This window comes from Pseudoliparis swirei, chromosome 17 (genome assembly GCF_029220125.1).
Source record: "Pseudoliparis swirei isolate HS2019 ecotype Mariana Trench chromosome 17, NWPU_hadal_v1, whole genome shotgun sequence".
Lineage (NCBI taxonomy): Eukaryota > Metazoa > Chordata > Actinopteri > Perciformes > Liparidae > Pseudoliparis > Pseudoliparis swirei.
Genome location: NC_079404.1, coordinates 5,217,868 through 5,231,438, shown reverse-complemented (window position 1 = coordinate 5,231,438; position 13,571 = coordinate 5,217,868). Strand labels below are relative to the sequence as shown.

Here is a 13,571-nt window from a genome sequence, read left to right as displayed (position 1 = left end):
TAGTAGTGCTTGAGTGGTCCTATCTTTGGTCTGGTTTCCTGAACTGAAATCTCAGTAGCTCCTGCTGGTTGGGATTTAAACCCAATCTCCCATTCCAGAGGCTGTAATTTCACTTCTAATAGTACCAACCAACAGCTCCGAACTCTAGACAGGTCGGGGAAAATGTCATGTTCAAGTTCGTTCACTGCAGAGCAAAATAAAAGGTCAGGAGATTGAATCAACCATTTCCTGATTTGCACAATATGTGGAACTATTACTGAGGAGATTTTGTAGGAAATAACCTCAAAGAGTGAATTAATGTGCTGCGAGGAAGAGAAACAGAGGCACAGATCTGAGGAATGAAGTGTTACAAAATCTAGTCTGCAAATAAAGAGAATAAAAAGAACAAATCGAAGCATGACGGTTGTTGCATCAGATCCTGAAACTAAAAAAATACTCAATGCCTGAATATTAGACATGCAAAAGAAACATAACAGGACAGAGTGCTGTAGAGAGATAGAGGTTGTGGTTACTGAACAGTGTTATCATGACAGTGTGTGTTTAATTAAGATTAACCAGGCAGCAGGGTGGAGCTTCTCAACACCCAGCGTGTTCTGTATGTGGAAACAAAGTATTTATTTTTGGTAAAATGAACTGAATCTTTTCAAAACGTTTCTGTTTTTATTTTGTATTCCTCCAGTCCTTCAAAAATCCCTTTAAAGAAAGAGAGGACGACAGTGAGAGAGCATTTGACTGCCTCACTTCTTTATCGACCTGGAGACACTTCTGGCGTCTTCAGGTCTCCCTTTTCTAAAGCACAAATAAACACAGTGAGGGAACCACCGTGACAGCTTCTCACTGTAATTGCCGATTAACATTAACATTAATAACGTTAACTTGCTGGCTATGCTGTTAGCTAGCTAACGTAACTATAGCTACTTGAGCTAGCGAAAGTTCCGAAACTTGCTTGACAATTTTTAGCAACCTGACGTAATGAAGCAAACTGAACAGAATCTGAGATGTTAACAGTTTAATAATCACCAAGATGAAACAATACTGGTCACTGTTGTTTAAAGTCACGTTTAGGAACAGCCAACCACATCTTGTCGCTGACAAATTACTTTTGAGCTGTGAGCAGTTTAAATAATAAAAATGTGCTATCGTCAGGGCAGATGATGATGGATATAGTAGTATTCATCGCCGATAGAGAAGCATATTTTTCACTTTATAAAAAACTGTATTTTGTTTCAATTTCAGTTTTCTTCCGCTTTGGTTAACCAACGATATACCGTTAATTTACAGAGGGACAAATATTTACCTGTATGTTACAGTTACAGTTATTATGAAATTCTGTAAGATACTGTTATAAATTCACAGCAAATTTACAGCAATTCATTACAGTGTAGAATGTTAGGTGTGTTAAGTTCAGCAAAATGGTGTGATTGGTATAATTTGTATGCAATACACTCACTGCAAAGAACAATAAACACTTGAGGAGAGAGACAAAGACAAAGGGATGTGTCAGTGACGTCAGTCCAAAGCAATAACTCAGAACATTCACATGTGAGTCAAGCTGCAGTAACTGTGTTATCCTGGAGTTTAAGTTGTGGTTTTTCAGGGCGGGGTTTGTTTAGTTAGCGTTGTCTGGCAGAGTACACCAGAGCAACCTTTGGCCTTAACAAATGAGTGCATCAAAAGACTGGTCAGGTATAGACACTTAACAATACCCCTTAGTGCTTATTGTGTTTCAACATTTCTGTTCAAGAATGCTGCTTTCTCTCACAATATTGGGCTGCATATCAGGAAATGTTATGCAAGTTCAATGTAGCTATGCATCCCAGATCCCTGTGTTATAGTCCTCACCACCTCACACAACATGTCCATGAATTTTTCAGTTTGTTTTTATGTTTACTAAAGTGGTAAAGAGATTAAAATGGCAGCCAGATACATCACATTAACAGCCTCCCTATGATGTGGTCTAATTCCTGCTGACAGACAGGAAGACAATATGTTTTAGGCTTTAGCAACTGGAGGAAATAACAGTGCGTGTGTGTTGAATTCTTTGTCTGTGTTCCCGTTATTGTCTGAGTCATATTATACCTCTATCATAAAGCAATTCAGAGAGAGAAAGACGGAGGGAGATAAAAAGAAAAAAGGCACGATAATTAGCTTGTATCTTATGTTGACCTTTATTTTAAATATGTACTGAAGTAGTCAGTGCAATAAGTCAGACAAATGTAAACATGAAAGTCTACGGCCTCTAGAGGCTCCAATTCAGCCCAGTCTATCGTTGAATATTTCTGCCTAGTGTTGGTAAAAAGGCCAGGAGGTCACCTTGACATTAAGTTACATCCTTTGGGAATCCAGACATGTCGGGAAAAACAAGAGGAAATAAACGTGCACGTTTTCTTTATTTCTATGTCCTAATATTGGCAGATTGTCTCAATTCCCTCAAGCCGGCAACACCTCATAAAATCCCTCTTGTTGTACCACATGTGCAGGAAAAAAAGACAGCTGTGGAGCTTTCTTTTCCTGGAGAACTCTTGCTAACAGTTAGCCCTGGCTGTGGGCTCTCGTTGATATAAAATGCTGGTAGTGCCACAATGTAAATAAAATGCATTGTCCCAAAAGCATTGGTCAGATTAATATGACGAATATGCCTCCTACCAGCTATTCATACGCTCTGTCATATTCATTGATTGTGTTGTTACTGTGTTTTAATTTGTGTATAATGATTTCCTTCTGTACACATGACATCTATTGCACCTGTCCATCCTGGAGAGGGATCCTCCTCTGTTGCTCTCCTGAAGGGTTCTTCCCTTTTTTCCCCCCATAAGGGTTATTTGGGAGTTGTTCCTGATCCCATGTGAGGTTCTGGGACAGGGATGTCTATGTGTACAGATTGTAAAGCACTCTGAGACAAATTTGTAATTCGTGAAAATGAGCTATACAAAATAAACTGAATTGAATTAAATTAACATAACTTGTGCAAATCTTCCGCACCCAACTGCAGTGATTGTATATTGTGCTGCCAAAACAGGGGTGAACTATATGTATTACCGTGCATGCATCCTGTTTGGGTGTGTAAGAGCTTACTGTACATGCTGGATATCTCTAAATGAATGCTGTTGTTTGACTCCGGTGTTTCTGTCGTTGCAGCTTCTCTTTTTCGCTACAACATCCTGTCACTGGTTCACTTCCTCTACCTGCTGCTACTGCCCTGGTTCCTGAGTCCCAACAAGCACACAATCAGAGGTGAGAACATTGTTTTTGTAATTGAGATCTCTGAATGGCATTTTACACCTAGTTGCTTTTTCTCAGATCCCACGTTTGTCAAATGACATGCGATTCCAATCACTGTAACTTCAGTTAGTCTGCGCTCAGTTCTCTGATGTCTGGGGTTCATTCTTGGCCATGATTTGCTTGTGAATGTTTGGATATAAGTTGATATGAGTTTAAGATTGTCACAAAACTGAGAGTTGCTGCCTGATAGATTTTACTCAGAGCAGTAAGTGTTCTTTTATAGAGTCCGTCCTCCCTTAAATTCATCTATTTTGTTTCACAAAACATATTACAGACTTAACATGTCTCGACTTAATGTTGTCTTGTTATATTATGAAGACTTCCTATTATTACGCAAAATCCACAAACCCAGTTAACACAAGAACCAAGTCATATTATAACAGTCATTTGGTGAGTAGTAATAACAAAAAACCTGGTGAACAAACCCATAATATATGGTTATGCAAGAAATAAAAACTGTAACATAAATTGAATGGCGCCACTGTTTTGTCCACACCTCTCACCAGTGTTTAAAATGAGTCTGCTAATAATCAAAATAAATAATGATTTCTAAAATTGCATCTGCAGTGCCTTCCGAGTCTAACTAAATTAACGGCTCCTTTCTATTTATACAACCACAGTCTGCTTGAATGCTGATATCCATAAATCATGTTTTGTTGAAAGGAGTACAAAGAAATGTAACTATGTGTTACCATATTTGAAACTACCTCAGCATTCAGTAATAATATAACTACAAGCCATAATTACTTATTTCCTGCCCGCCTTCATGCCAGCTGCAGGACCTATAGCCACGTCAACATGCATTGGACAGTGTGCTCCCACATAGCAGTTAACAATGGCTGGTTTGTTCTTTCCCTCCAGTGCAGTGGAAATAAAGTTTTCCGTCCAGTACTTCAAACACAGAGACAAAGATATGACATGTGTTCGTAATGACATGAGTCCAAGTTTACATCAAACAAGTCCAGCGCCCTTGGTAACAGTATGTGTGAGCGGAATGGCCGAACTTTGCTGGAAAAGTGGAGCCGTTTTTTTCTGCTCAATCTTTTTCTACTGTGCGTAGAAATGAATATTGGCCTCGTTTTATTTTTCACAAATTGAAGTGAGTGCTGGAATGTTTCTTTTTGGCCACAATGGAAATGTTCCTTAGCTGACAATGTGAACATGTGTGGAGAGTGAATGTGTAAATTACCGTGTGACAGAGCTCGGCCGCACCAAGTAGACTCCAGTAATCAGTAGCTTTTTTTCTTGGGGCACAAAACATGCAGCGCGCAAGTACGTGAACGCGAATGACGCCGGCTGGTCCGGCCAAACCTCGATGAACATACTCCTCATCGAGCTAATCACAGTGTTTCCATGACCACAAGGGTAAACAGACATGCCATCTGTGGAGGAATGCTTCATGGTGCAGCTTTCTCTGCTTGTTTGATGCTATTGCGCCCCCAGTTGCAAATTCCCAGGCGACACCTTAGGCTTCGTGACACACTCAGAACGCAGAGACATGTGAAATTGATTATGCACCAGAGGTGGGACTATTGCAGTTGTCAAGCCCTTGTTGAATGCTGGTCAAGCCATTGTCCACTGCGGTCAGCTGTGCAGCCACATACATCACTGCTGCTGCTCCCGAGGCGGTTTGCGGAACAGCCCTCTGCTTTGAGGCCTTCAAAGATTTATTATTTACCATCGTTTGCATCTTTCTGCGACAAGATACCAAGTTGAGACTCTGGCATAGCTCCGATTTTCCGTGGTGTCTTTGTTTGTCACCGCCCTTCTTCTGCACTCTTCTCCAGCTTTCTAAATACTTCCCCCACCCCTGGTAACATGCATGACACATGCTCTCTGATAATCCACACTCTAGATATGTGTGGCTTTTAGTAGTTTCCCTGCTAATATATTTTATTTCCCCCTATCCTCCTGTCTAAATGTGTATAGATGCTTTTCTTTAATAATATAGAATAGTTAAAGAGAGAGGGGGGAAAGGGGGGTGGGGGGGGCAGAGAGCAACTGGGAGTTCCCCAAAAGAAAAATCCACAGTGCTGCCAAGACTCTGACACACACACGCTCATACGGACAGACACAGGCACACATGCTTATATACACACACACACACACACACACACACACACACACACACACACACACACACACACACACACACACATGGGGGAAATCAAGTGACTAATAGGAAGCAGCACCATTTGGCTCAGAGGAGGATCAAGAGACAGTTTAAGTCAGCTCTCGAGATGACTCAACAACTGGCATGTGTTCAAGTATTCAATTATACTACGATACATAATGCATAACTCTCTGATTCTTCGTCATACTGTTAGGAGGGGATTGATATTGTTTAAGTTTGAGGATGTTGATGTCAGATTGTTTTTAACATCTGGATTTGTATGACCCTTTAGAGGAGTAATGTCTATAAACTCAGTGATGCTGGCACATTGCAGTTATTGGCCACTATGGAAGCATGGATTATGTATGTAAACCCCTCAGGAGAATATGCATTCATATTCTAAAAGGGTGAGTATTGTTGTAAAGCAATGGTACTAAGTGTGTGTTTTTCATTGGTCTGAAGTAAACCAGTATATGTGATTCATTGAATATTATAAACGAGCATTTATTAGTGCTTTTTTTTCGTGTTGGATGGCTCTTGATTGTCCGTCCGTCCTTCTGTTGGTCCGGTCCATTCAGTTGACCCTGATAGCTCATGAACGCTCCAAGGTAAATTTCTTTAAATTTGGCATTAACGTCCACTTGGATTCAAGGATGAAGTGATTAGATTTTGGTGGTCAAAGGTCAAGGCCACTTTGACCTCACATACCTTTTTATTATGCATGTACTTGTTAATGTATTCTTATAGCATAGTACTAAATAGCAACCAGATGCATGGCAAGAACTGGAGATTAGACCCAATGTAGAAAGGAAATAAGGACCAGAGAAGGAATGGCAAAATCTGAAATGACAGTCAGAGGCAGGGTCTGTCGGTCAAGGGTTCTAAGCGTTAAAATTCTGTAATAAATCAATAAATAGATAAGAAAATGGATTGAGTGGATTCACTGTGAGAAGAGGATGCAGGGTGTCCCACTTGCTCAACTTGTGAGCAGTGTATGTACTGAAGGAACTATTTTATTTCAACCATAGTTTCAACCATAGTTCCCACAGGAAACTGCTCATAACAAGGTATTTATACCTTCCTGCTGCTGTCAGGCTGCACAACAAACTGCAGTAGATCGCTGGACATCCTGGCAAACTCTGCACTTTACTTTACTCAGCACTTTACTTTGTTTTCCCTCTGTATATTTATTATTATTAGTATTTAGTTTTGTGTTTTATATTTATTTTCATTGATGCTCTGATGTGCACCGCTAATGTGATTTTTGAAATTTCCCCACTGTGGGACGAATAAAGGAATATCATATCATATCATATCATATTGAGTAACTGCATTCTATTCACTTAAATTAAATTTATTTAGTATAGCCAAAAATCACAAATGCGCTTCATATAAAATCGAAAGTTATGAGGTAATGGTCAGATTAAAGAGGGTTCTGTTGAAAGACATTTTTTAATTCTATTTTAATGCCATATGCAAGAACAAGGTCGAGGTTGTGGCTAAAACAGTGAGTGGGTATCTGTGCTCTAATATTCTAGTACTCTAATAATGAGATAAACGCTGCACTAAGGCTATTATTATCGACATCCACATGAATGTTATAATCTCCTACGGTAAATACTCTATCTGTTAATTCTGGCAAAGACATAACTGTTTACATTTTTTAAGTTATTTTTGGGGACTTGGAGCACAACAAGCCAAGTGTCATATACTCCCATTAAATTTGAGGGAAGCCAGACATCTCTCTGTTATAACGCACCAAAAAACAATCTAGATTGATGAATAGAAATGAACTGTCCCTTTAAGGTTTCAATGACATCATATATTTTGTTTTATATATGTATGTTTTACACAACAGAAGCACTTGACGGATGTATGTATGTGAACTTAACAACACTTTGGAACACGAACACCGGTCTCGTGGTTGAACGTCCTGTGATGACCCGTCTATCTCTCCTCACCCGCCCACCGTCAGGCTTTCTGACTGTTTATATTACATCATCAACTCTGCCCATTGTATCTACAGTATAGTCATGTGGAGGTGTTTTATTTGTGTGTCCATGAAGAAAAACAAGCAATATGAACAGATTACGTGCCACCGCCCCATAATGCTGCTCGGCGTGTTGTTACAGATTGAAGGTGTCGCAGCCAAACAAATGCGCGTGTGATGTAGTTACCTTCGCATTGAAAATGCGGAAGGTTATGTTTTGATCGCCTTGTATTTGTATGCGTGTGTGTTATTCGCGTAAGTCAAAAAGTATTAAACCGAATCGCATGAAATTTGGTGGGATGATTGTTTATTATCCGGGGACCATTTGATTAGATTTTGGGATCGATCGGGTCAACGGTCAAGGTCAAGGTCATGAAAAGGTCAAAATCTTCTTTTTACCATAGCGCGGTCAATTTCTATTCAATTGCCATGCAACTTTTATTTAAATGGTTTATTTAATAAGGGACAGTGCACATTGATAAAAACATTGCAGTAAATGTGCCAGAGTTAGCCAAGAGGCTATTTTTCATCTGTAGTCCCAATGTTGCTGATGTTAAGAACAAACCTAAAAACATAAGATTGCAAATACAATCTACAGATAAAGCAAATAAAATAGGGGAGAACAATGTTAAAATGGACAGAATAAAAACATAATGTCAGAGATACAACATAAAAGCTTACAGACTAAATGTGACATACAACTGCAAACAGGTGAACGACAAGAGAAGACACGCAGGTGGAGTAAACGACCGACCAGCAAGTCAAGACATACAGAGACCGGACAACAGACAGACAACAACTGACAACAACTAATGCCAACATGTTCATAATTCAATGCCCAATCTTGTGATATGCGAAGGTATGCGCTCTACCGAGTGCCCGTTCTAGTTAGTTCTGTGTGCCGTTTACTGGACCTGCAGAAAAACCTGTTTAAGACATGAAAGACAGTGAGGTTGCCAGGTTGGGATATAAATAAAAGATGAAAGCGGTTCGGGTCACATGTGTTAGTCTAAATGATTCGAGGTCACAGAGCAGATGTAGCAGGTTAAAGGGTATCTAATCCATCCTGCTCTGCCTGTTATTTGCGAACATGTCCTCTATTAACATTTTGGAAGTGGACAGAAAATCTTTCGCTTTGGAAACTTTCTTTTTGTGTGTAAAACAGGTTGCGTTCAATATTATATATTTAAAAACATTTACATTTATGGAAATGTTTGTTTGCAAAGGACAATAAATGTTCCCATAAATGTAATTCTTATTAAATGAGAGAGTCTTTAGTTTTTTGTTTAGTCAGGAAACTGACAAAGAGGTGAGCTTTACTGCAGAGCTTTACTCGGTTAAAATGGCATTGTTTCCTAATTATCTTCTGTCCTCCATCTGTGCTGCAACCACAGGAAAGAGAGAACAGGACTCTGGAACGTCTTTATGGCGCCAGCTGTGGCTGTATCTGGAGCACTCCTGTCATGTCTAACTAAATCAACGTGTACATTTTCCATATATTCTTATGCCTGAAGGCCGTGATTTAAATAGGTTGGCTTATTCGTCTTTGTTGGGGTTTTATTTGGGGTTTATTTGGACTTGTTGCGGTCGCATTCCTCTCATCATTTTTCTGAACGCAAGGATACAAACACAAAATGCTTGATTGTTCAGCAGTGAACATTAACAATGAAACAAGTTGGAATGAGAACAGCATTTTCTAGGAGCCCCGGCTATTTTATTACTCACCGTCAAATAGAACGGGTGTTACAGTTTGTTGGTTTATGAAAGTTACAAAAATATATAAATCTGAAAGGAGCCCTTTGAGTATATCAGTATTTAGTTATTGGAGTTACATGAGTGAACAATGGAAATAGTATTCAGAGCAGTCAGACTCATGAACAGAGCCTGTGTCCCCACTGACCCTCATGAACAGAGCCCGGGTCCCCCACTGACCCTCATGAACAGAGCCCGGGTCCCCCACTGACCCTCATGAACAGAGCCCGTGTCCCCCACCGACCCTCATGAACAGAGCCCGGGTCCCCCACTGACCCTCATGAACAGAGCCTGTGTCCCCCACTGACCCTCATGAACAGAGCCCGGGTCCCCCACTGACCCTCATGAACAGAGCCTGGGTCCCCCACTGACCCTCATGAACAGAGCCCGGGTCCCCCACTGACCCTCATGAACAGAGCCCGTGTCCCCCACTGACCTTCATAAACAGAGCCCGTGTCCCCACTGACCTTCATAAACAGAGCCCGGGTCCCCCACTGACCCTCATGAACAGAGCCCGGGTCCCCCACTGACCCTCATGAACAGAGCCCGTGTCCCCCACTGACCCTCATGAACAGAGCCTGTGTCCCCACTGACCCTCATGAACAGAGCCCGGGTCCCCCACTGACCCTCATGAACAGAGCCCGGGTCCCCCACTGACCCTCATGAACAGAGCCCGTGTCCCTCACTGACCCTCATGAACAGAGCCCGGGTCCCCCACTGACCCTCATGAACAGAGCCGGGTCCCCACTGACCCTCATGAACAGAGCCGGGTCCCCACTGACCCTCATGAACAGAGCCCGGGTCCCCACTGACCCTCATGAACAGAGCCCGGGTCCCCCACTGACCCTCATGAACAGAGCCCGTGTCCCCCACTGACCCTCATGAACAGAGCCCGGGTCCCCCACTGACCCTCATGAACAGAGCCCGGGTCCCCTACTGACCTTCATAAACAGAGCCCGGGTCCCCCACTGACCCTCATGAACAGAGCCCGGGTCCCCCACTGACCCTCATGAACAGAGCCTGTGTCCCCCACTGACCCTCATGAACAGAGCCCGTGTCCCCCACTGACCCTCATGAACAGAGCCCGGGTCCCCCACTGACCTTCATAAACAGAGCCCGGGTCCCCCACTGACCCTCATGAACAGAGCCTGTGTCCCCCACTGACCCTCATGAACAGAGCCCGGGTCCCCCACTGACCCTCATGAACAGAGCCTGTGTCCCCCACTGACCCTCATGAACAGAGCCCGTGTCCCCCACTGACCCTCATGAACAGAGCCTGTGTCCCCCACTGACCCTCATGAACAGAGCCCGTGTCCCCCACTGACCCTCATGAACAGATTAATTTGATTAATTTGATCTTATATGTTGACTGTTCTGATTCTGATTCTGATTCGAAGCCGAATGAGCAATATGGACGTGCACTCGTTCGCACCCTGGCCTCACATCAGGAAGGCTGGTTTCCAGCCTGCCACCCAGCTGGGTTTGCTGCCTGTGGTGTTTACATGTTCTTCCTGTGTTTGTGTTGGTTTCCTCCTGGTGCACTCCCAGTTTCAAATGCTAGTTTTACCTCTTCAAGTGTGAGTCACAGGAATGATTTTGAGAATGACTGTTCCATTCAGGAAATAGCCCGAGGAGACGTATGTTTTCGAACAGTGTTTGGTTTGAAAAAAATGTCTTTTGACAATCAGCTGAGCCACTCGCACTTTTCAGCTCAACTCCATCGGGCTCCGCCTGCATCTCTAAATTCTGGGTCCACAAGCACAAAATAATGTCACAGATGCTATACGTCCATGTTTTTCTATCGTCTATATTTCCTGCCCTCTCCTTCTGTGTTCAGATAGGGTCAGTTGATGAAGTCTAAACTACTGCTCCACAACTCTATTCTTATTTTATGTGGCTAAAGTCAAGGAATGGTCATGGTTAAAAAGAAACCAGTGGGACTGACCACTGTAAATAGGATTTTGTTGTTGTTGTTGTCATCCATCCAACCTTCATGTAGACTTTGTCACTCTTTAATAACATAAACTGACTACTTCCTGTTGACCTGGTGGACAAGAGTCACAACTCTTCCATCAGCTAAAAGGTTTGTTTCTTGAACATAATTGTTGGAGCTATTTATTTTATATTAGTATTTAGTTATTTTATTGACAAGTAGTGTTGTTTAATTATTCAGGTGTTTTGCTTATTCAGGTTTGATGTTTTTATATATTATAATAGCTTTTTCTTGTGATAGTTTTTAGTTTAGTTGAATTCTTTGTTGTTGTTGTTGATATATATTTAGTCTTTTGATTGTTCATTTGTTCACTAATTGGGTAACACTGTGGGCACCTGTGGTTATATATGTAGGAGTAGGCAGGTACAGGACCAGCATGCACCTGGGTAGGCCTATGTTGTTGTTTTTTACCAGTTCCTTTGTTCTTTTGTTTGTTTGCTTGTTTTATTTAGTTAAATAAATTATCAGGAAAACGGAATCCTGAATGGAGATTAATTTCTCTTGGCTGTGTAAATGACAAACTCACAGTGCATCAGTGGCAATTTGATTTATGTTTGTTTTTGATTTATTGGACAAATGGCCACTACAACAATCATATGTTGATTTGGGGCATTTCCTGCTATCTCTTTACTTGGAAAGACATTCTTCCATGGTACACTGGCAAAGTCTGAATTGTATGTTGTTCAGTACTGTTCCCTTTGACATTAAAGAACAAAATTATAGTTATGCTTTGTTTTTCTTTTTTCATCAGAAAATCCCCAAAAGACCCAAATCAACAATATGCATGTCTCACTTTTGTTGGAGCTATGCTAGGCGACTTTCAACTGCATCCAGTCTTAATCTAAACACATGACATCTTCTCATCTGACTTTGATTAACAAGGTTTATAAGAGCATTATGAATATGCCAGAATGTTCTCATTTTGTGTACGTTACTCTGTTTCCTCAGGATTGATCTCCATCCTCTTGTCTTTCTTGTCTCTTTGTCTTCCAGGTCACACAGGACAGTTTATCAGAGTGGTTTTCTGCACCAGTCTACTATTTGTACTGGCTCATATCTGCTTCCAGACAGTACTATACACATATCCTCCTCTCAACATTGCCATAGGTGATAACTGTTCACAATGGGACACCATAAGCAGAATTATAGGACTGTCCAGGTACGTAACAAGTGAAACACCAGTGATACATGCCAGTGATGCCAGTGACATTGTCTGATATGCTACAAATTTTATATGCTCACACATTTCATGTAATATGACAGAGGAGGCAGGAGCGGATTCATTTGATCTGCCACCACAGGCGGAAGACGTGCAGAATATATTATTATATATTATTTTAGACGTTTCAGTTGCATCTCGCTGCAGGTATTTGGAAACGGGAATATCTTTGACCTCCCTTAACCTCCACATATGCATGTGTGTGTGTGTGTGTCCCGTAGGCTACCCTTGGATGATCCATGGAGTGTGTTACGCCTTCTCTGTCCTGACATGGGCGTGTGTGTGGTCACCTTGACAACAATCGTCCTCTGCAGCAGATTGGTCAGGAACAGAGAAATGGTGGCTGCCGCCAACATTACATCGGTGAGTCATGTGTATGTCTGCGAGATTGTGACACAGGATGGACCCAGGGGTCACTGTGTTGTCGGGATGAAAGTTGAATGTTTTAGGAAGTGATTTCACTGAGGATCAGGTTAGTAAGCCTAAGGTTTTATGGAGCAGGTTTACACTTACCAGTGCCTCATTAAGGGGCCAGTAACTAATGAAACAAGCCTAAGTCCTGGGCGGGCCTTTTTTTGCAGTAACATTTTCTTTATCGTGTTGCCGGTTGATGTTGATTAGTAACTGTAACAGGTTCGTGGCCGTCACGGCCGTAGGTTTCTCCCCCCAAGCACCCAAGGATGAGAACACACCAAGGATTATTGGTCATATATTTTACTGCAGACTGTGCCCCAGTTGATTAACAATCAGCCACCAGCTGGGGCTAATAAGACCTGGTCCCGACACCATTCCCTGAACCACAGCCCCGCTACACCCACTCTGTAACCGAGCCTAACACAATACTGTTGGTTATCTTAGAAAGAGAATAAGGAAACTTAAAAGGAAGAGTGTAAAAGGGAGAGGAATACGATTGCTGTATTCGATGAGCGTATCTGATATTTCATTTGAAATGTACAAATGAACAAACTGTGTCCATTAGATAAAATACAATGTAGTTGGGATAATATTAAAACATTTAAATTTATAAACTCAAAACGCCAGTTAATTCTGAAAAAAAATGGCCTTCGTCATAGTAAATCTCCAGGGTAGTGTGATATTTCATATTTGATTCATTGGATTTCATCAAAATCATATTGTGATGATATGAGCGTATGTTTTCTTACTTCTCTTACGAAGTTCAAAAACAGGAACACACATCAGGATCCACCTCTGATGACCTTAG

General features: G+C 41.6%; 1 protein-coding gene across 2 annotated transcripts in view; it reads left to right on the top strand.

The window, feature by feature from the left end:
- Positions 1-13,571, top strand: part of piezo1 (piezo-type mechanosensitive ion channel component 1) — an 83,292-nt gene that overhangs the window by 12,739 nt on the left and 56,982 nt on the right. For both annotated transcript variants that reach the window (XM_056435211.1, XM_056435210.1), the window contains exons 2-4: positions 3,139-3,234; positions 12,124-12,289; positions 12,571-12,712. In XM_056435211.1, coding sequence (XP_056291186.1) covers positions 3,139-3,234; positions 12,124-12,289; positions 12,571-12,712 — 404 coding nt within the window. The remainder of the gene's footprint in view (positions 1-3,138; positions 3,235-12,123; positions 12,290-12,570; positions 12,713-13,571) is intronic.